The following is a 21,499-nucleotide window of genomic DNA, read 5'->3' on the forward strand; positions in this document are numbered from 1 at the left end:
TCATTTAGACTTAATCAATTCAACCCTGCCCTATATCACTCTGTGACAACTCGGTGCACATTTTTATACAATTGTCACACGGCCCACCACTGCCCTGCGACATTAACCAAAGCAGTTCTGTGGGCATTCAACGTCCGTGCGCCATTAAATAAATATGGCACGCAGCGGCCTCTTTCCCACAACACTTTTGCTCTAAAGTCAACAAGAAGCAAGTACAGATTTGATAAATGCCCCTCAATGTACTCACTGGTGCCAACTGCATCCTGGCAGTAAAAGGTATTGTGGACCAGCGGCAACGTTTAAACATAATTAAGAACAAGTCAAAACTATTCCAGATTTAGACTTTATATACAGTACAAATGCAGAGTGCATAATGATTCAAAAAATAAACAAAATGTGCAGAGACTGTCCAATACTTGGGAATTCTGTGTGGTAAAGTCCTTTTGTATCCATGGTTCAAGCTGCCTTAGGCACCACTGAATATGACCCTGGGTGATGCCGGAACATGTCAAACCTGTTGCTCCTGGTTCTGAGCAGCACCATAGTATTTACATGAAAGATTTCTTATATAACACAATGGTTTTTGAGCAAAGTTTCTATACCATCTTTACTGAAACTTCAATTTATAGAGCCAAATCAAAAAGTGGATTTAAAATGAACAGGATGAATGGCTGAGAAGAGGAAACAATGCTGACAATGCTCAAATACATCATTTTACATACTAATGTTTTAGCACATACACAGGTAAAGTTGAGGCCAAATGTTTTGTGACTGACATTTTGGGTTTCATAAAGTTAGGTGATTGTCTTTTTATATACAAGTATAGCTATGAAATGCTTAAATGGGTACTCATAAAATATTAAACCTTTTTCTTTAAAAAAAAATTCATAAAAAAAAAATTTACATTTTTTTTTTTTACATTTGAAAACCTGGCCACTAGGTGTCACCCTATATGGCTCAGGATTACTGTCATCTCAAGCCTTTCCTGGCTTACTGTGCAGCCTGAGACAACATGTTGCAGGTCAGCTGATCACAGGGTGCTTAAACGTGTCCCTGTTAGTGTGCTGAGATCACATGACAGTGGTGGACGTAGATTAGAACCACACATGTCATCAGGGGGCTGGCTTGTTAGGGTAGACAAGCAGCCAGGCCCCCTGTGATCAGCTGACCCGCAATGCATTGTCTCAAGCTGCCCACACAGCCATAAAAGTCTTGAGACAACAGTAATCCACCACAGACAAGGTAATAAAAGTACATTTACAAAATGCATAAATTGGCATCATTGGAACATCGCTTTTAAGTACAACAATCCTGGACTACACTTTTAAAGTAACTGCACATGGCACGATTGTTTATGCCAGATGGGCTGGCCTGACTATCGGAAACTAATGATGCAGTGATCAGAGGAGAATGGGTAGACTGGTTCAACCTTAAGCTCATTTTCACCTTAAATGGGCACTGTCATGAAAAATAATTTTTGATATGTTGTAGTACTCAAGTACTACAACATATCTCTAATATACTTTTATTTAAAAAAATGCTTTTAAAACATTTTAAAAGCAATTTGAAATTCGGCCACTAGGGGGCGCCCTCCTAGTGGCCGAATGCAGTGCGGAGTGACGTCACTGCAAAATTCCGACTGATTCCGGCAGGGCATCAGTCGAAATTTTGCGCAGGCGCAGTAACAGCCAGGGCTCCGCATCAGCTTCCCGCACTCGCCGACGGCCCTGCTGCAAGGTGCGGGCGGCGCGGGGGGTTGGCTGCTACAGCAAGGTGCGGGAAGTGCTGCTCCAAGGTACGAGGGGGATGGGGGGCGCTGCTGCAAGGTACGAGCAGGATGGGGAGCGCTGCTACAAGGTACGGGGGAGGATGGGGGCGCTGCTACAAGGTGGGGGGAGGGGATGGGGGTTGTTTGGGTTTACTTACCGAGCGGCAGGAAGAGTCTCCCCCGCACCCGTCCCTCCCGCATCGGCTCCTGGCTCACTCCTTCCCCCATGAAACTCCTGTCCTGGGTGCCTCCAGTTGTTTTACCACTACAACTCCCAGCATGCCCTGACAGCCAATAGATGTCAGGGCATGCTGGGAGTTGTAGTGGTGAAACAGCTGGAGGCACCCTGTTGGGAGAACTAAGGGCGGAAGTCCCCCCCAGCAGGCATCAGTGACGTGGTGCCTGCTGGGGAAGTCTGCCTGGTAGTGAGCACACTACCAGGCAGACTAAATGCCATTTTAAAAATAGTAAAAAAAAATAAAGGCAGGGAGGGTGTTAGGGATAGAAGTGCAATAGGCAGGGACAGAAAGAAAAAAAATCATGATGGTGGGAGCTACCCTTTAAGGACGCAGCCCTTTTTTGCAAATCTGGCCACTGTCACTTTAAGCATTAATAACTGGGATGCTTTTACTTTTCATTCTGATTCAGAGATTGTTTTTTTCGTGACATTCTACTTTATTTCAGTGGTAAATTTTTGTCAATACTTGCATAATTTCTTGGTGAAAAATTCAAAAATTTTATGAAAAACTAAAATTTTGCATTTTTTTAAACTTTGAAACTCTCTGCTTATAAGGAAAATAGATATTCCAAATAGACATATTGTATATGTGAATCAATATAATTTGACAGATCTTTGGCACAGTAGGCTGTACAAATGAAAAATTATACTTTTCATTTTCACGGACCACTGTTCCAAAAATCTGTCAGACACCTGTGGGGCGGAAATGCTCACTGCGCCCCTTATTACATTACATGAGGGGTGTAGTTTCCAAAATGGGGTCACATGTTCTGGCACTATGGTGGCTTTGTAAACATACGTGGCCTTCAATTCCGGACACATTTTCTCTCCAAAAGCCCAATGGTGCTCCTTCTCTTCTGAGCATTGTAGTTCGCCCGGAGAGCACTTGACATCCACATATAGGATATGTTCTTACTCATAAGAAATGGGGTTACAAACTTTGTGGGGCTTTTTTTCCTATTTTCCCTTGAAAATGAAAAATTTAGGGTAACACTAGGATTTTAGTTTAAAAAAAATTTTGTTTCCAAGTTTAACGAAAATTTGTCAAACACCTGTGGGGTGTAAGGCTCACTATACCCCTTTTTACATTCCGTGAGGGGTGTCATTTCCAACATGTGGGTATTTATTTTTTTGCATTTATGTCAGAACTGCTGTAAAATCAGTCAACCCTGTGCAAATCACCAATTTAGGCTTCAAATGTACATGATGCGCTCTCACTCCTGAGCCTTGTTGTGCGTCCGCAGAGCATTTTACGCCCACATATGGGGTATTTCCATACTCAGGAGAAATTGCGTTACAAATTTTGGGGGTCTTTTTTTTTCCTTTTACCTCTTGTGAAAATAAAATACATAGGGCAACACCAGCACTGTTTTTTTTTTTTACACTAACAGGCTGGTGTAGACCCCAACTTTTCCTTTTCATAAGGGGTAAAAGGAGAAAAGCCCCCAAAATTTGTAACAATTGCTTTCAAGTACCCGAAATACCCCATATGTGGCCCTAAACAGTTTCCTTGAAACACGATAGGGCTCCGCAGTGAGAGAGAGCCATGCACATTTGAGGACTAAATTAGGGATTGCAGAGAGGTAATCTATGCCAGTGATTCCCAAACAGGGTACCTCCAGCTGTTGCTAAACTCACAGAATGCCTGGACAGTCAGGGACTACTGGTCACAACAAAAGGTATGCAGAATACCATCTCTGATTGCACAACACAACCCTTGAAGCAGATGGGCTACACCAGCAGAAGACCACACCAGGTACCACTCCTATCAGCTAAGAACAGGAAACGGAGGATACAATTCACACACCAAGATTGGCCAATGGAAGACTGGAAGAACGTTGCCTGGTCTGAGGAGTCTCCATTCCAGCTGCAACATTCAGAATTTGGTGTAAACAGGAAAGTATGGATTCTTCCTGCCTCGTATCAATGGTTCAGGCTGGTGCTGCTGTTATGGTGTGGGGGGGGGGGGGACATTTTCTTGAAACACTTTGGGCTCCTTAGTACCAATTGAACATTGTTTAAATGTGACAGCCTACCTGTTGCTGACCATATCCATTACTTTATAACCATCTTCTGATGATACTTCCAGCAGGATAATGCACCATGGCACAATCTCACATCATCTCATATATGACAATGAGTTCACTGGACACCAATGGCCTCAACAGTCACTAAATCTCAATCCAACAGAGCCCCGCTGGGATGTGGTGGAATGGGAGATTGGTATCATGGATGTGCAGCCAACATATAGGCAGCAATTGTGTAATGCCATCTTGTCCATATGGACCCAATTCTCTAGGGAATGTTTTTGCACCTTGCAGAAAGTATGTTATAAATAATGAAGGAAAAAGGAGGTCCAACCCGGAACGAACAAGGTGTAGATAAAAAAATTAAAAAAAAAGTAGCCAGTGAGTGAATATAACAAAATTCTGGTGATTACAGACAGATCTTGGAAAAAAAATATTTTATCATAGTCCATATTCTATAACTGGAGACTATGCAAGAGTTTTTATATAACACTGGTTGGGAAGTATTGATTAATAGCAAAGTCTAGTGGCCGCAGGTATATACTGATAATTGTGTCACTGTTTAACCCCTTAAGTACTCAGCCCATTTGGGCATTAAGGACGCAGCTCATTTGGGCATTAAGGACTCAGACAATTTTATTTTTACATTTTCGTTTTTTCCTCCTCGCCTTCAAAAAATCATAACTCTTATATTTTCATCCACAGACTAGTATGAGGGCTTGTTTTTTTTGCGCAACCAGTTGTCCGTTGTAATGCCATCACTCACTTTACCATAAAATGTATGGTGCAACCAGAAATGTCCGCCATTACCGGCGGGTCCCTGGCTGCTGTCAGCAGCCGCGACATGCCGCGCATGACCCGAGCATCGCACGCGGTTATGTATAGGACGTAAATGTACGTCCTGATGCGTTAAGTACTAGCTCACCAGGACGTACATTTACGTCTGGCGTCATTAAGGGGTTAAAGGGGCAAGTCCAGGTCCTTCTTGCAGTTATCTTTAACACAAGCGGCAAATAACAGCACAGGAGGGCAGTAGCACAATGTGTCACAGCACCTTAAAAAGACCCTTAAGATAACCCTCTGCATAGATTATACATATAAAAATAATTATACATCGTTATACTGCAAAACATTCCAAACAATATATGTAGCACCACTTATCTCTGCCCTTCTATTACACAGTGATTGTATTCTCATATATTTAACTGAAATCCACTCACTTGTTATAAATGAATGACTAGGGTCCTCATTTTAGTAAATACAGTTAAAAGACAGGACATATCAAGATGAAAAACAATTCCTAATACAGATTGCATTCCAATGTAGTCCCCAAAGTGCAGATCTCAGGGACTGCTGCTGCCTAATCTTTGGTGTGTCTGTCATTAGGAGGAGGAACATTTCTGACAACAGTCAAAGAATGCAGTAAAAAAGAGGTACTCTGCCCCTATCCAAAGGATAGGGGATAAGATGTCTGATTGTGGGGGTCCCGCCACGATCTCTCCTGCAGCACCCCATGTCATCTGCTGCACAGAGAGAACTTCGCTCTGTGCCTGATGAGGGACAATACAGGGGCCGGAGTATCATGACATCACGGGCCCGCCCCCTTTTTTTTCCCCGAGACGATAAGACCCTAAAACGGGTCAGATTGCTGTCGGCTACTCCAGAGTCATGGCGGACCCCATTCACTTGTGGTAATTTTACAGGATTTTAGTGAAGAAAAAAATTAAAAAAGAAAATTGTGCTTGCACACGCACAATCACAGCGAATCTCAGGACTGAGACCCAGTGTGATGTAAAGGTTTAAAATATCTGGACAACATGTCAAAACTTTAAGAGCAGATCCCATAGCTGAAGAACAATCATTATTTGTTGTACATATAAAATTCTTTACAATATAAATAAGTTAAAATGTTTTGAATGTTTGGCAGTGTAGAGCATTACTGTCATTTGAATAAACCAGTGTTTCCCAACCAGGGTGCCTCCAGCTGTTGCAAAACTGGCTGTCCGAGCATGCTGGGAGTTGTAGGCACCCTGGTTGGGAAACACTGGAATAAATGTTTGACATGTCCTCCGGACTCCTAAGACCCACTATGATCGTGAGTTATAGCCAGGTGAGGTGCGAAACACGCTCCAAACTGGCCAACAGAGCCGGCCCTTTCACTCCATAAACTTATGCAGTGAAAGAATGATTGACAGGCGTGAATTGAGGCATGCGCTGTCACACACTTCACCTGGCTGTAACTTGCAATCTCAGCGGGTCTTAGAAGTGAGACCTGATGTGATTTAAACTTTTTACGTGTCTGTACAATATGTCAAAAGTTAATTTAAATAACAGTAATGCTGTAATACAGAATATAAAAACCACTACCATCCAAAGAGGTATTCCAGAGATTTAGATATAAGCGAGTCATTTTTTTTAGGAGTCTTTCTGTCCAAAAACACCTGCAAAACAAAAAAAAAAAAAAAAAATAAGAAAGAAAAAAAAAAAGTTTAAATTGTTGTACAAGGATTACTGCTATTTTTTTTTTACATAGTTGTTATTCCTGGCCTATGAATTTCTATTAAGCAGCCTATAGGGGGAAAAAAAACGCAAAAAACTGTACATACGCTGATCAGTCATAAAGGGGTACACCGCCCCTAGACATTTTTTCCCTATCCAAAAGGATAGGGGATAAGATGTCAGATCGCAGGGGGTCCCGACGCTGCGGACCCCCGCGATCTTGGCTGCGGCACCCCAGACATCTGGTGCACGGAGCAAACTTTGCTCCATACCGGATAACTGGCGATGCAGGACGGAGGCTCGTGACATCACAGTCACACCCCGCTCGTGACATCACGCCCCCTCAATGCAAGTCTATGGGAGGGGGCGTGACAGCTGTAGACTTGCATTGCAGGAACGTGGTCATGTCGTCACGAGCCTCTGGCATTGTACCCGACGCTCTAAACAAACGCCAAGTGCAGCAGAGCAATAGGATGGGATAAGATGTCTAGCGGCGGAGTACCCCTTTAACATTAAACCCACAGCCAGGAGATAGTGCCACCTGTTAAGGCTGTGTTCACATGCTTCGTTTTTTATTCACAATTATTGAATGCAAAGCCAGGAACAGATCATAAATGGAGGTCATGTATGAAAGAAAGAAGGAGACTGCTCTTTTGAAATCCATTTCTGTCTTTGTATTCAGTAATTACAATGAAAAACCTAAGTAACTGGGACAAAAGGTCAAAATAGATCAGACAGCAAATGAGCAGTCAGTCCCTGGTGTGGTGTTGGATATAAGAAACATCCACAAGCATAAGGATCAGAGCAGCTGGGCTGGAGTGTGATGAGTAAATGACTGGGTCAGAACATCTCCAGAACAGAATGGGGTGTAATGAGAAGCAGTGGTCAAATGAAGGGCAACCCTGGACAACACTGAAAGTAACGATAAAGGGCAAGTGAGCATCAGAACTGGACCACAGACCTATGAAGGAAGGTGGCCTGATCTGATGAATCACCATGTGAACAGACCTACCCCAAGACATACACCCCACCCCCCAAATGCACAACTCTCCCAGCTTTTTCTACTATTTGGTAGGGGTCTGAACACTCAGATCCCGACTGCTTTAAACTTTTGATATTTCTTTTGACATAGCAAAAGTTTTTTTCAAAACAAAAGTGCCATTTAAGAATATCTCGGCACGAGTTTGAAGATGTTCTTAAAAAGAAATCTGTCATCAGTGTCACGTTCACTAAGCTGTCAATACGCAGACAGGTGGTGCAGGTGACACTGATGACAAACATACTTACCTGGTCCCGTTCCGTGCTGTGGTTCTCCCGACTTGGAGCATGGGCGGCACTTCCTGACGTCACCGTTGCTCCGCCCATGCTCCAAGTCGGCCCCAGAACTATAACAACGGAGAAAGATAGCGGGAGAACCGGGGCACAGAATGGGACCAGGTAAGTATGGTTGTCATCAGTGTCACCTGGACTACCTGTCTGTACCAACACTGATTACAGATTTCCTTTAATACACTCCCCCTATGTTTGGAGATATGGTGTGTGTGTGTGTAAGTGATTCCAGCCTTAGGACAACTGGCTTAGCTGCATTGTCTAATAGGTTGAGCTAAATACAATACCTGGTAGGGACTAGTAAAAGCCCTGTAAGCTGCAGCAAGAGGTCTCATTCCAGAACGGGGAGAGCTGACACTTTTAACTTGTGGTGTGACAGCTGAATACGTTGAGGACACAGATGCCTTCTCACTACTTTCTTTTGAATTCTGAAAGAAAGACAGCAGTTGGTTAAGTCAGAAGTAAAAAAAAATTATTTGGCTGTATTTAGGCCATATTTTCGAAAGATTTCTGATCCTTTCACTTTTTTCACATTTTGTTGTTATGTTGTGGAATTGTGCTAAAATAAATTTAATAAATCTTTGCTTATTTATTGAAAAGGAAATATTGCAGTGCCATAAGAATTCAGACCAAATACAGATAGGTACTGTTCGGCACTGCCACTAGCGGATTAGTGTAAATAAAAAGGAAATTTTTTTTGTACTCACCATAAAATCTCTCTCGTAGCATTCATTGGGGGACACCTTACTGATGGGTATATGCTCTTGCCACTAGGAGGCGCTGACACTCGGAAAAAAAGTCGGCTCCTCCCTGGCAGGATATACCCGCCCACTGGAAGTGAGGTAATCCGTTTTGTCACAAAGCAGTAGGAGAAGCCAACCAAGAAATACATCCGAAGGACTCTAGAAAGGAATCCCGGATAACAACCCAAGAACCGGAAAAAAATAGTCTGGAAAAAGGATGAAGAAATGGGTGGGTGCGGTGTCCCCCAATGAAGACTACGAACTCCCATGTCCACAAGGCCTGTTCACGTGGAAGACAGATGTCTGCGAAAACTCTCTGGGCGCCAAACTTCCATGAAGAGGTGAATGAGTGCAGAACAGAAAGACCACCCTGACTAATGGGATCGCGGAGGAGACTTGGCCGGATCACTTACACATGCCCAAGAGCTGAACCATCACCAAGGCCCAAGGAACCGGAAGAGCTGCCAGAAAAGAAGACACACCCCAGCATCCTAGAACAGAGTCCAAGCCAAGGAGACCAACAAGTCATAGACCCAGTGGTCCGAGCGGACCAGAGCACTCTGAAGTAACATCCTGCCAGAATGGGAACAGAGGGAGAACAAATGAGAACCCAGCAAGGACTCTCAGGGTCAGGGCACAGGAAAGATGACTCCAGAAGACTGGTGTCAATGCATTACAACTGTGCAAACTAATTGTGCTTCATTAGATCCTTTACAGGGCTCTGTCTTGGCCACTCAAGATCATTCACAGAGTTGTCCCTAAGATACTACTAAGATACTGTGTTGTCTTGGCTGTCTGCTTAGAGAAGGTTCATCTTCCAACAAGACAATGACCCTGAGGTCCAAAACACTCTGGTCAGGATTTCATTAAGAATATCTCTTTACTTTTCTCCATTCAGATTTTCCCTCAACTCTGACCAGTTTCCGTGTCCCAGCCACTGAAAAACACCCACACAGCATGATGTTGCATCCAGACATGATGCTTAGAATTGAGGCCAAAAAGTTCAATCTTGGTCTCTTTATACCAAAGAATCTAGTTTCTCAAAATTTGAGAGTCCTTTAGCTCCAGTGGGCTTTCATGTGTCTTTTAATAAGGAGAAGAGTCGTCCTGGCCACTTTGCCCTAAAGCCCAGATAAATTGGTGTAGTGTTGCAGTGATGGTCGACCTTCTGGAAGTTTCTCCCATCTGCACACAGGATTTTTGGGTTGACTATGGGGTTGTTCTACTGCTCTTGTACCAAGGCCACAATGCTCTTGGGAACTTTCAGTGCAGCAGAATTTTTTTTGTTCACTTTTCCAGATCTGTTTCTCCACACAGCCCTGTCTCTGAGCTCTACAGGCAGTTCTTTCCTTCTTATAGCTTGTTTTTTTCCCCACTGATATCCATTGTCAGCTGTGAGACTGTATAAAGACAAGGACTTGTCTTTCTAAATCATGTCCAATCATCAGAACTTCAAGTGTTATAGCAAAGGGTCTGAATACCTATGTCAAAGTAAAAATTTAGTTTGACCTTTTTAATAAATGTGTAAAAAAAAAAATTCTGCTTTCAAATCCTTTTTATGAGTTATTGAGTGCAGATTTTTTTTTTGGCACAAGGACTCAAAAAAATATGAAAGTAGTAAAAGGATATGAAGACTTTCCAAATGCATTGTACAAAGTGTGAACAATAGCTTGAGACTGTAAAGGATAAAAGTAATAGCTCTATGTATGTAACATCTTCTACACAACTATTGCTTCATAAGCTGATGGGACCTTTATAGGCCACAACGTGACAAATTGGGGTTAAATTCAATATTTTATTCTCAGTGCTTATGAGACTGCCATTGCCAAGGTTCATGCAAGGGGTACTCTGCCACCCCAGATTTTGGAACATCTTGTTTTGAACGCTGGGCGTGGACAGCAGGGTCGTGATGTCACGGTCACACCCCCTCATGACGTCACGTCATGCCCCCTCAAAGCAAGTCTATGGGAGGAAGTGTGATGGCCGCCACGCCCCCTCCCATAGACTTTCATTGAGGGGGCGTATCATGACATCACAAGGGGGCGTACGAGTGATGTCACTACCCCACTGCCCGCACCCAGCATTCTAAACGAATGCCGGGTGCTGCACAGAGATCGCAGGGGTTCTAGTGGCGGGACCCCTGCGATAAGACATCTTATCCCCTATCCTTTGGATGTCTAGGGGTGGAGTACCCCTTTAAATAGTAAATCTACAGATTAATATTTAGACACCAGGGGTTTTATGTACTCCTTAGGGTGGAGGACCTCTGATTCATTAGCATCTATCAGTGGAGCACTGAAGCCTCTTCCCCACCGTATCTAACAAAGCAATACACACATATCGGGATGTGCCTGGCACTGCAGCTCAGACATCTCAAGTGAACAGGGCAGAGAGGTGGTAAGAGACATCCACACGTGGGGAGGTCACTGACATAATCTGCAGTAAAAGGGGTTCAATTACTCCAGTAGAACTTACTGTAAATTAACTCTTGCAAGCACCACTCCCCCTCTGTGTGGCATTCTAAAGGATGGATGCCCAGTGAAGGACGTGTGGTATCAGATGGGTATAAATGTGTAGCTGCAATAATTTTTACATTTCATTGCGGAAAAGATGGCTCCAGGATTCACTGTGAGAAGGCGGCAAGCCAGCAAAAGCAGTGTGATGCTCTGTGAAATGTTCTTTGACACACAGCATCTACCTAAAGAATTGTAAAGACCCAAGTACACCTTTTATTGACAGCGGTATAGCCTAATGGTAGTGTTCTCTTTCAGCAGATTAATACAAAAATAGTTTAGGAATGGTCTGAGGAACATGACATTGAGTTCAAGGTGCTGACTTGGCCTCCAAATCCCCAGATCTCAATCCAATCAATCTTCTGAGGGATGTGCTGGAATAGAATCTAAACCAAGGAGGCCAAACCTTATAGGATCTGATACTAATGTCTTGGTGCCAGATACCACAAGAGACCTTCAGAGATCTTGTAGAGTCCATGCCTCAACAGAATGAAGCTTTTTTATCAGCAAATGGGGGAGGGGGACCTGCACAGTTTATCAGGTAATTTTGATGACCCTAAAAACAAATCTTTGTTTGTAGGCCTGTGTGTGTGGTTCCAGCATGTTTATGGGCTGATACCTGCTTCCCCTGCTAGCTATATTTGTCTGCCAGTACAAGAAAATATCCCTTTATCACTTTCTCTGAGACAAAAAAGTACTGCGTTGAAGCTGATGTACAGCATGCTATATATGATGCAAGTTGTTTGGGTACTTATTTAGGTTAAGCAAAATCAAATACACTGAGATGTCTAAGCCGACCACTCAAAATTGGGGAGTGGTCTTTTCAAATAATGCATAATAAATAGTGGAACTTAAAATTCTGGGAAAAAAACAATGGTCTTCTGAAAGGTGGTCTTTTGGAGAGGTTGCACTGTACCTGGTAGGGGCTTGTTAAAGTCGTGTAGGCTGCAGCAAGAGGTCTCTTTCCAGAATGTGGAGAGCTGACACTTTCAGCTGGTGGTGTGACAAGTGAATACATTGAGGACGTAGATGCCTTCTCACTACATTCCATTAAACTCTGAAAGCAAGATAGCACTTGGTTAATCTGAAGTCCACTACGAGACTGTAAAGAACTATAATTCAATGAATGTAAAACCTTCAGGATAACGTATCCGACCCTTATGGAAATACTTTCATTGTATGTTGGGGTTATATATAAAAAAAGATTGCATTTACCTGCATCAAGGGTGGACTGAGAACTCCAAGGGCCCCCAGGCAATAGAGGATCATGGGGCCCCCCCTCATGCATCCACCCTTATGTAAGCCACACCCAAATACAATAAATAAATCTTTAAAAAGGAGCAGTCCAGTAGTTTAATAGCTTCATATTAAAAGTAGTCGAAGGAGGTGGAATGTATCCAGTATTTTGTACACAACATCATTCTTACCTTCTCTATGCAAGGTTTAACACCAATCATAATGCAATCCCCAAATATCTTGCCGTCTTTACTCAGAGCGTTCCTTGCCTGTAGCTTTGAATGGTATTCCAAATGCATCCAGTTTCCAGTACTTGACATCTATAAAATGAGGTTTTAACAATTAACGTGTTTTACAGGGAATCTGCCAGCAGAAAAACACATCAAAACCTGTCCAGAGGAAAAGTTGCCCAGTTGCCCATAGCAACCAATCAACTCACTTTCATTTTTACCAAGGCCTATGCAAAATGAAAGAAGTCATCCGATTGGTTGCTATGGGCAACTTTTTCTTTGCACAGGTTTTGATAAATCTCCCCCCATAAGTCCCTTTTTGATAAAGGGCCATACAAATATCCCAGAATGCACAGCTCAATCCTGATAAATTAGGAAAACTAGCATGTCCTGTATTGTAAAGACTAGTCACTGGGGCAGGATTGGGCTGTGCACTCTGGAATATTGTATGACCCCCTTATCAAAAAGGGCATTATGGGGGAGATTTGCCAAAACCTGTGCAGAGGAAAAGTTGCCCAGTTGCCCATAGCAACCAATCAGATAACTTCTTTCATTTTGCAGAGGCCTTGTTAAAAATGAAAGAAGTTATTTGATTGGTTGCTATGGGCAACTGAGCAACTTTTCCTCTGTACAGGTTTTGATAAATCTCCCCCTATGTGTTTTTTTTGTCAGCTACCAAGAATTTGACATAGTGTGACTGACAAGCCAGAAAATGTTCTATGTCAACCACTGCACATGCTTGGAGCTCTTGGGAAAGGCAGTGGATGACCCACACTGGTTTGTCAGCCGCAACCTCTAGGCCAGTGGTCTTCAACCTGCGGACCTCCAGATGTTTCAAAACTACAACTCCCAGCATGCCCGGACAGCCGATGGCTGTCCGGGCATGCTGGGAGTTGTAGTTTTGCAACATCTGGAGGTCCGCAGGTTGAAGACCACTGATCTAGGCTCTCTGCAGGGCCCTGTTTCTGTGAGCATCAAACAACTTGTTCCTAGAGCAGTGTTTTTCAACCAGGGTGCCTCCAGCTGTTGCAAAACTATAACTCCCAGCATGCCGACACCTGTACCTGCCAGACACACACTGTTATAGGGCCCATTGATAAAATACATTAATGCCTCTATGATCACACTAACGTCTGGCATTATTTTGACAAAAATGCATTTCGGCTGTAATGAGGATACCTGGTAGATGCCAAAGGCTAAGAGCATACGTCAACAAGAGTGCAACTTTTACACAAGAAGTGGACGCTATAGGGCACAATTTAAGACAATAAAAACATATGTAAATACATGAAACCTCTCCAAAAGACTCTCTTTAAGAAGACCACTCCCTTATCCAGAACAGGTTTCCTGCAACAGATTTTCAGTTCCACCATTTATTGTGCAATTTTGGGTGGTCGTCTCAAAGAGGGTTTACTGTAAGTTACAAAACGTGGGAGAGGTTCTCGACATCCTCAGCCAGAAGAAGAAAGCCTGGATTATTCCTTCAATGACCAAGACTCAGAGAATACTTACCACGTGTTTTATTATATTCCCATACTGAGCAAACTGTTGTAAGATGTAAGAAGCAGAGGCTTGAGGAAACCTAAAAACAGGAAAAAAAAAAAGTTGTAATGAAAGAATGAAACAATAGAATGAGTGGAGATTGTCACCTACCTATAATAGCTGTTGGCCAAATGTTTCACTGTGGAGAAAAGAGGAGTAAGCTAAGGTATCTGGCAGCGGCTTACCCCTGTGAGAACAAAAAGGTTGGGCAGTTAAAATTCAACATGCCTGACATCTGGTGGGGGAAGGGGGAGTTGGAAGACCCTCCATCTACTTCAACAGTAGGCCAATCCTACCTCCTATGACTAAAGACCTTTAGGTATTAAGCCCATGGCTGTACTATGGCCCAGGGTTCTACAGGTTCCATACTGCTGATCTGCACAACACTACTACCCTGCCGAGATCTTCTGCCCTACAAGCAATGAATCATACATGTCCCCCTTTCTTCTAGAGACATAAATCTAAATCTACTTAACCGTCATAGGAAAAACACATACACCATGAATTGCATGTTGACTTATGCCAGAAGTCTGACCAATTAAACTGACAAACTGGAGTTGAAAATGTCTGGGGAGGATTATGACATAATGGGTATAACAGAGACTTGGATGGACAATACCTGTGACTGTGTGGTCAACATACAGGGTTATAGTCTATTCAGGAAGGATCGGACAAAACGGAAAGGGGGAGGAGTTTGTCTTTATATAAAGTCCAGTCTGAAGGCCGCACTGTGGGAGGATATATGGAAGGGAAACGATAATGTAGAGTCATTATGGGTAGAAATATATGGAGATAAATATAATGGAAGAGGCAGAAGATCAATTACTGAGGCAAATAAACAAGGCAGCAAATCAGAATGAGGTGATAATAATGGGGGACTTTAACTATCCTGATATAAACTGGGAGACTGCGACCTGTGAATCTCATTAAGGAAACAGGTTTGTGACTATAGCCAAAGAATTATCTGACCCAAATGGTGCAGGGCCCGACCAGAGGGGGCGCCCTACTGGGCTTAATATTAACCAACAGACCTGACAGAGTAACTAATGTGCAAGTAGAAGGACACCTAGGAAATAGTGATCAGAATATAATACATTATAACGTGTTCTTCAATAAGGGAATCTCTCGAGGGGCCACAAAAACAATGAACTTTAGGAAGGCAAAGTATGACCAACTCAGAGAAGCCCATAACAATATAAAATGGGATAATGTCCTCAAAAACAAGACTACTGACACTAAATGGGAGACTTAAGAATATCTTAAATTCTCACTGTAAAATGTATATACCTTATGGGAATAGAAGGGTCAGAAATAAAAGAAAACCAATATGGATGAATAAGAAAGTTAAGAGGGCAATAAATGACAAAAATAAAGCATTTAAACTACTAAAACAGGATGGCAGTGAAGAAGCATTAAAAAGCTATAGAGAAAAATGTAAAATATGTAAAAAAAAAAAAAAACTGATAAAAGCCGCAAAAATAGAGACAGAAAGACTCATTGCCAAAGAGAGTAAAAAACTAAATAAATAGCAAAAAGGTCACAAATGAAAGTGTTGGCCCTTTAAAAAATGATGAGGAAGAAATTATAAACAGGGATCAGGAAAAAGCAAATATATTAAACAAATTCTTCTCCACTGTATTCACTGAGGAAAATGAAATGCCAGGTGAAATACAGCGAGATAAGGTAAACTCCCCAGTACAGGTCACCTGTCTAACCCAGGAAGAAAGTACAGTGCCGCCTACAAAAAATCTAAATAGACAAATCCCCAGGTCCAGATGCCATTCACCCGTGTTCTAAAGGAACTAAGTAATGTAATAGAAAGACCCCTTTTAATATTCAGGGACTCTATAGTGACAGGGAAGGTTCCCCAAGACTGGCGCATGGCAAATGTTGTGCCAATATTTAAAAAGGGGCCAAAATTTGACCCCAGGAATTATAGGCCTGTTAGTTTAACCTCGGTTGCATGTAAATTGTTTGAGGGTTTTCTAAGAGATGCTATTTTGGAGTATCTTGATAAAAAATGTATGACTCCATATCAGCATGGCTTTATGAGGGATCGGTCATGTCAAACTAACCTGATCAGCTTTTATGAGGAGGTGAGCTCCAGACTGGACCAGGGGCAATCACTGGATGTTGTATATCTGGATTTTTCCAAAGCATTTGATACGGTTCCACATAAAAGATTGGTGCATAAAATGAGAAGGATTGGGCTGGGGGAGAATGTGTGTAAGTGGGTAAGTAACTGGCTCAGCGATAGGAAACAGAGGGTGGTTATTAATGGTAATTATTCTGATTGGGTGACTGTTACTAGTGGGGTACCACAGGGGTCCGTCTTGGGTACTGTCCTTTTTAATATATTCATTAATGACCTTGTAGAGGGGTTGAATAGTAAAGTAGAAATCTTTGCAGATGATACTAAACTCTGTAAAGCGGTAAACACAATAGAGGACAGTGCACTGTTACAAATGGATCTGGATAGGTTGGAGGTTTGGGCCGAGAAGTGGCAGATGAGGTTCAACACTGATAAATGTAAGGTCATGCACATGGGGAAGAAAAATCCGGACTGGGATTATGTGTTAAATGGGAGAACAATTGGGACTGCTGACGTGGAAAAGGACTTGGGAGTCTTGGATAACAGTAAATTTAGCTGTAGTGACCAGTGTCGGGGCAGCTACTGCCAAGGCAAATTAAATCATGGGGTGCATCAATAGGGGCATAGATGCCCACGACAAGGAAATAATTCTACCGCTGTACAAATCACTAGTCAGACCACACATAGAATACTGTGTACAGTACTGGGCACCAGTGTACAAGAAAGATATAGTGGAGCTGGAGAAGGTTCAAAGACAGGCAACCAGGGTAATACACGGAATGGGAGGATTACAGTACCCAGAAAGATTATCAGAATTAAGATTATTTAGTTTAGAAAAAAGAAGATTTAGGGGCGACCTAATAACTATGTATAAATATATCAGGGGACCGTACAGAGATCTCTCCCATGATCTATTTATACCCAGGACTGTATCTATAACAAGGGGGCATCCTCTACGTTTAGAGGAAAGAAGGTTTCTACACCAGCACAGACGGGGATTATTTACTGTAAGAGCAGTGAGACTGTGGAATTATCTGCCTGAGGAGGTGGTCATGGTGAACTTTGTAAAATAGTTCAAAAAGGGGTCTGGATGCATTTTTGGAGAACAACAACATCGCTGGTTATGGATACTGGAAAATGATAATTATTCATAGCATCTCCATAAAAAAATGCACCAAGCAGTGGTTGATAGTGGAGTGTATTCCGAGCCTGAGCAAACATATCTTACAATCTCTCTTTACTCTCTTGTCGAAAAAACTAAAAATGCAATAGCTCACCCATATACCGTAACCCATGTATTATCCAGATGGTCATCTGAGGTCGAAAAATTGCTTTGTGTGTAAAATGGATCCATATGAGCAGGTGATAACATGGCTTCTCTACTTTGCCCAATGGCAGCTGGACGGAATACACTAGAAGCTGTTTATAAAAAATTAGGATTATATTAATAATGAGCACAGAGTAAAATAATATTAGCTATATATTTATATTATATAAGGGGATACTAAGAGCCCTGTACTGCTGGCCCTGCTAAACCACTCACTATGTATGAGGGCTGCAGATCATTTACCAGATGTGACAACATTAAATCTTAGGTCTACTTATTTCATATTTCGGTGTTACAATGAAGGTATAGGCCATAATACCATCAAAAAGGTATAGCAGACAGGTAAGTGGCTCCTTCTACAGCTAGACACTGATGATAGCTATACACATGATCTATATTAGGCACAGAGGGAGGGTTTGGGTGCCCATCAGTAGTTATACGTACTTGCAGTTTATTGTCTTATAAGCAGATGCTGTACAAAGTGTACAACCCCTTAAACTCTAGGCTGTGTTCACCCTTTATTTATATACTGGTGGAGATTGGAGGAAACACTGTATATGCAATCCGCTAATAAGCAAGCAATGGCTAACAGAGATAGAACTTTATTAATCCAGTGGAAACAATTGTAGCTTGTATTGGGGACTAAACCTTACTTACATGTGTATGGAGATAATGGAGTTGGTGGAAGTCCTGCAGTGAAAGTAGTCTGCATTGGAGAAAGAACAAGATAGATATATCACGAAACACGATAACATGCAACCCAATGCAGAAGTTGGCTACATTTGCTTTGAACAGTATACAAAATAGCAAAACTAACAAACTGGGCCTGCAAAACTATTTTAATAAATTGGATGTACCACAGGCCACCTACGATTAATAAATGGATTTCCATCTCAATCTCCATTCTTTCTTTTGGGGTTGTAGTCTTTAAAGCATTGCTGTCCCTTGTACAAATCTTTGGTATGTCATCCAGACATGTAAATTTTTAGATTGCACTGGGTCTCACTCCTGAGACCTGCTGAGAATGCGAGTTAAACTGGTTTAACTCCTCTCAAAATCATAACAGTTGAAGATAATGTGTTTTATAAATGAGAATCGTCATTAAAACTCATCCTTCACCCACTGAGCGATCAGTAAGTAAAACATACAACCAGCAAAGCTATTAAGTCAGATGAAAGGAATTAAAAGGCTTTCCACTCAGACACTCTACTCACTGACTTCTTATAAGGGTATGTTCACACATACATAATCTGCTGCAGGTTTTCCACAGCGGAAACTCCACTTGCATATTTGCTACAGACCCATTAAAATCATGCATTTTCCGCAGCAGATTATGTATGTGTGTATGTTTTTAGGATGGTATTTAACTTTCATCACAAAGCCCAAAAATAAGGGATCCCCTTCATCTTTCCAAACCTTAACATAATTAGTTGCCCTTTCTAGCTGTTCTTCAAAATCCTACTGGCATACCTCAGTGGAGGTCAACATGCCACATTATGCAGCCCACAAATGCAGCCCTTGACTCAAATCACAACAAATGAAACAATCCTATGGAGATCCTTAATGCACTTGATAGGAAACAGATAAAATGTCAATAATAGGGACCTTGATGCTGCTGCTGTATATTGACAAAGGTGCTGAGGACATATGGCTGCATACAGATTGACAATCCTGGTTCATTGGCCTTCTTCCAAATCCCAAATGAAAACAAAAATTAACCAAGAAATCCGCTTTGCAGTACTAGCCTTCTATTATTATTGGAGGGTCCAGAAATGCTGAACGTCTTAGTCATAAATCAGATTTATGACTAAGACTTACAACAATGAAACGCGTCAAATCTTATCTGTATAAGATTGACGTCCATGTTGTTGCAAATTTTTATATGCTCTAATAAACGGAAGATTCGCTTTTGGGGTACGTTCACACGTACAGGATCTGCTGCATATTTTCTGCAACTGATTATGCTATCCACTGACATTAATGGGTGGCAAAATCAGCTACAGAAAATATACAGCAATAATATGCAGCAGATCCTGTACATGTGAACATTCCCCTTAGGGTAAAGCCACACATGCCGTATTTTGTGGTTGTGTATTCTCCTACTCTTAAGGAAATGTATGTGCTTGATCATCTACTTTTTGTTTGTGTGGAACACCCCATATTAAGTGCGACGTTACTGCAGGGCTATAACCATTCGGGTCAGAGGCTCACACGTTCGGGTTGTGATTTGTCCAGAGAAATACAGTAGGATTACAGTTAAAAAAAAAAGAAAATGTATTCCACAATGTATCCAATAGGACTGCAAGATATATCACAAAAACAATGAAATGGCGATAGAAGCTGCAAAATCATACAATTCTTGTTTTGCATTTAACTTGAGAAGCAGCCTGGCCCCAGCCAGACCCCCATGTCTTTGTGTGTGTGACATATGGTGCAGGACGTAGGGGAAACTATAAAAAAAAAAAACTTGCCCTGTGCCTGCCGTAGATACAGCTCTTCTCCATGCTGTCCCAATGTATTTTGTGCTTTCCTCTTTAGAGACAAACTGCTAGTTGTAGAAAGACCTTCCTGTACAGCCAATCACTGTTTACAGCAGTGTCCTGTTTCTGCCAGTGATTGGCCGAGCAGGAAGGTCCTGCAAGTGTAACCAGCTGCTTGTCTCTGAAGAAGAAACCACAGAAGACACCGGGACAGAAATTGGGGTGGGACAGACCCTGAAGTGTAATTTTCCCCAAATTATGCAGCCCTAGTATCTAAGATTATTATATTTAGGAGGGCATATTCACACGCTGCTGCTCTGATGCAGATCAGTTGCAGAAAACATTCAGCGGGTCCACACTGTTGATATACCTGGTAACTGGTTTAAAAACTCAAACAAAGGGAAAACAATTACTTTACCTGCTTTCTGGAACTTAAAGGTGTAGTATTAAGACCTGGAAGGAAAAGGTCATCGTATATGCTTCCAACAGGGGGTGCACTACTCTTCTTAGGAGCAGGAACTACAGGCTGAGGAGGAGAACCACCTAAAGCAGCATGAAAGAAAACATGGTATAAATCTGTGGCTTAAGGCGAATATTTACTAAATGGGTGAGCATTCCTGGATATTGCTCCATATAAAAGGCCCATTGATCAGCCAATAAATAAGCAAACACTTGTTTGTCGGATGATCACATCATATAAGCAGAAAATCTCTCTTTGTAAGGGGGACGTGCCATGAATAAAAATGGAAGTGAACTGCTGCAAGACTTGTATAGAGTTGATCAGTGCTTGTAAACTGGCAATAACCTGGATGGGCAAGATACAAGCTAGTGCCACTTCATTGGGAGATATCATTTCCCATAATGTGGATCCACTCCTCATTGGAAATTAATGGGAAGGCTTCTCGGCCAACAATTAAAATTCAAATTTCATTCCAGCCACATATTTCTGTATAACAGGGCAGAGTATGCTCATCTTAAAGGATTGCCTATACTAACCTGATGGTACTGGGTGATGCAAGTGACGCTGATCATGACAGCGGGGCATAGCATTGCATTTAGGGGCTAGAAAACACCCCCGGTGTACCAAACATGTTTATTTGCATATTACTAATGTTGTTAATATCTCCTAGGTGGAGCCGAAAAATAAAAACACTGTTGTCATCTGCACCATCACCCAGTACCAGCAGGTCAGTATGAGCCCTGCTGTTGATTTGCTTTTTAACACATAAAAAATGCAGCCTATTTTGGGCCTTCAGGACATTTTTTTTTAATAATCATATTTTAAAAACCATAACATACAACACAGAAATACAGCAAGAAATAGCGGTATCTGCTAGATTGCAGTGATATTGTATCTATTGTGAGATCAAATGACCAGATCTTCTGCTGGCTACAGTTCCAATGTATTGAAATTATAGTGGTATTTCGGAAAAAATGTTACATTCAAAAAGCAGTATGTCCGAAAATAATAAAAA

At 42.0% G+C, this 21,499-nt stretch overlaps 1 protein-coding gene across 1 annotated transcript in view; it reads right to left on the reverse strand.

Moving 5' to 3' along the window:
• Nucleotides 1-329: 329 nt before the first annotated feature.
• The window catches only part of LOC130368310 (nucleoporin NUP35-like), a 29,019-nt gene continuing 7,849 nt past the window's right edge, over nt 330-21,499 (reverse strand). The window contains exons 3-10 of the mRNA XM_056571781.1: nt 20,443-20,567; nt 18,202-18,250; nt 17,495-17,636; nt 14,096-14,165; nt 12,545-12,673; nt 12,034-12,174; nt 8,149-8,289; nt 330-6,474 (exon numbers count right to left, since the gene is read on the reverse strand). Coding sequence (XP_056427756.1) covers nt 6,397-6,474; nt 8,149-8,289; nt 12,034-12,174; nt 12,545-12,673; nt 14,096-14,165; nt 17,495-17,636; nt 18,202-18,250; nt 20,443-20,567 — 875 coding nt within the window. The 3' untranslated portion in view covers nt 330-6,396. The remainder of the gene's footprint in view (nt 6,475-8,148; nt 8,290-12,033; nt 12,175-12,544; nt 12,674-14,095; nt 14,166-17,494; nt 17,637-18,201; nt 18,251-20,442; nt 20,568-21,499) is intronic.

Source organism: Hyla sarda, chromosome 4 (genome assembly GCF_029499605.1).
Source record: "Hyla sarda isolate aHylSar1 chromosome 4, aHylSar1.hap1, whole genome shotgun sequence".
NCBI classification, from domain to species: domain Eukaryota; kingdom Metazoa; phylum Chordata; class Amphibia; order Anura; family Hylidae; genus Hyla; species Hyla sarda.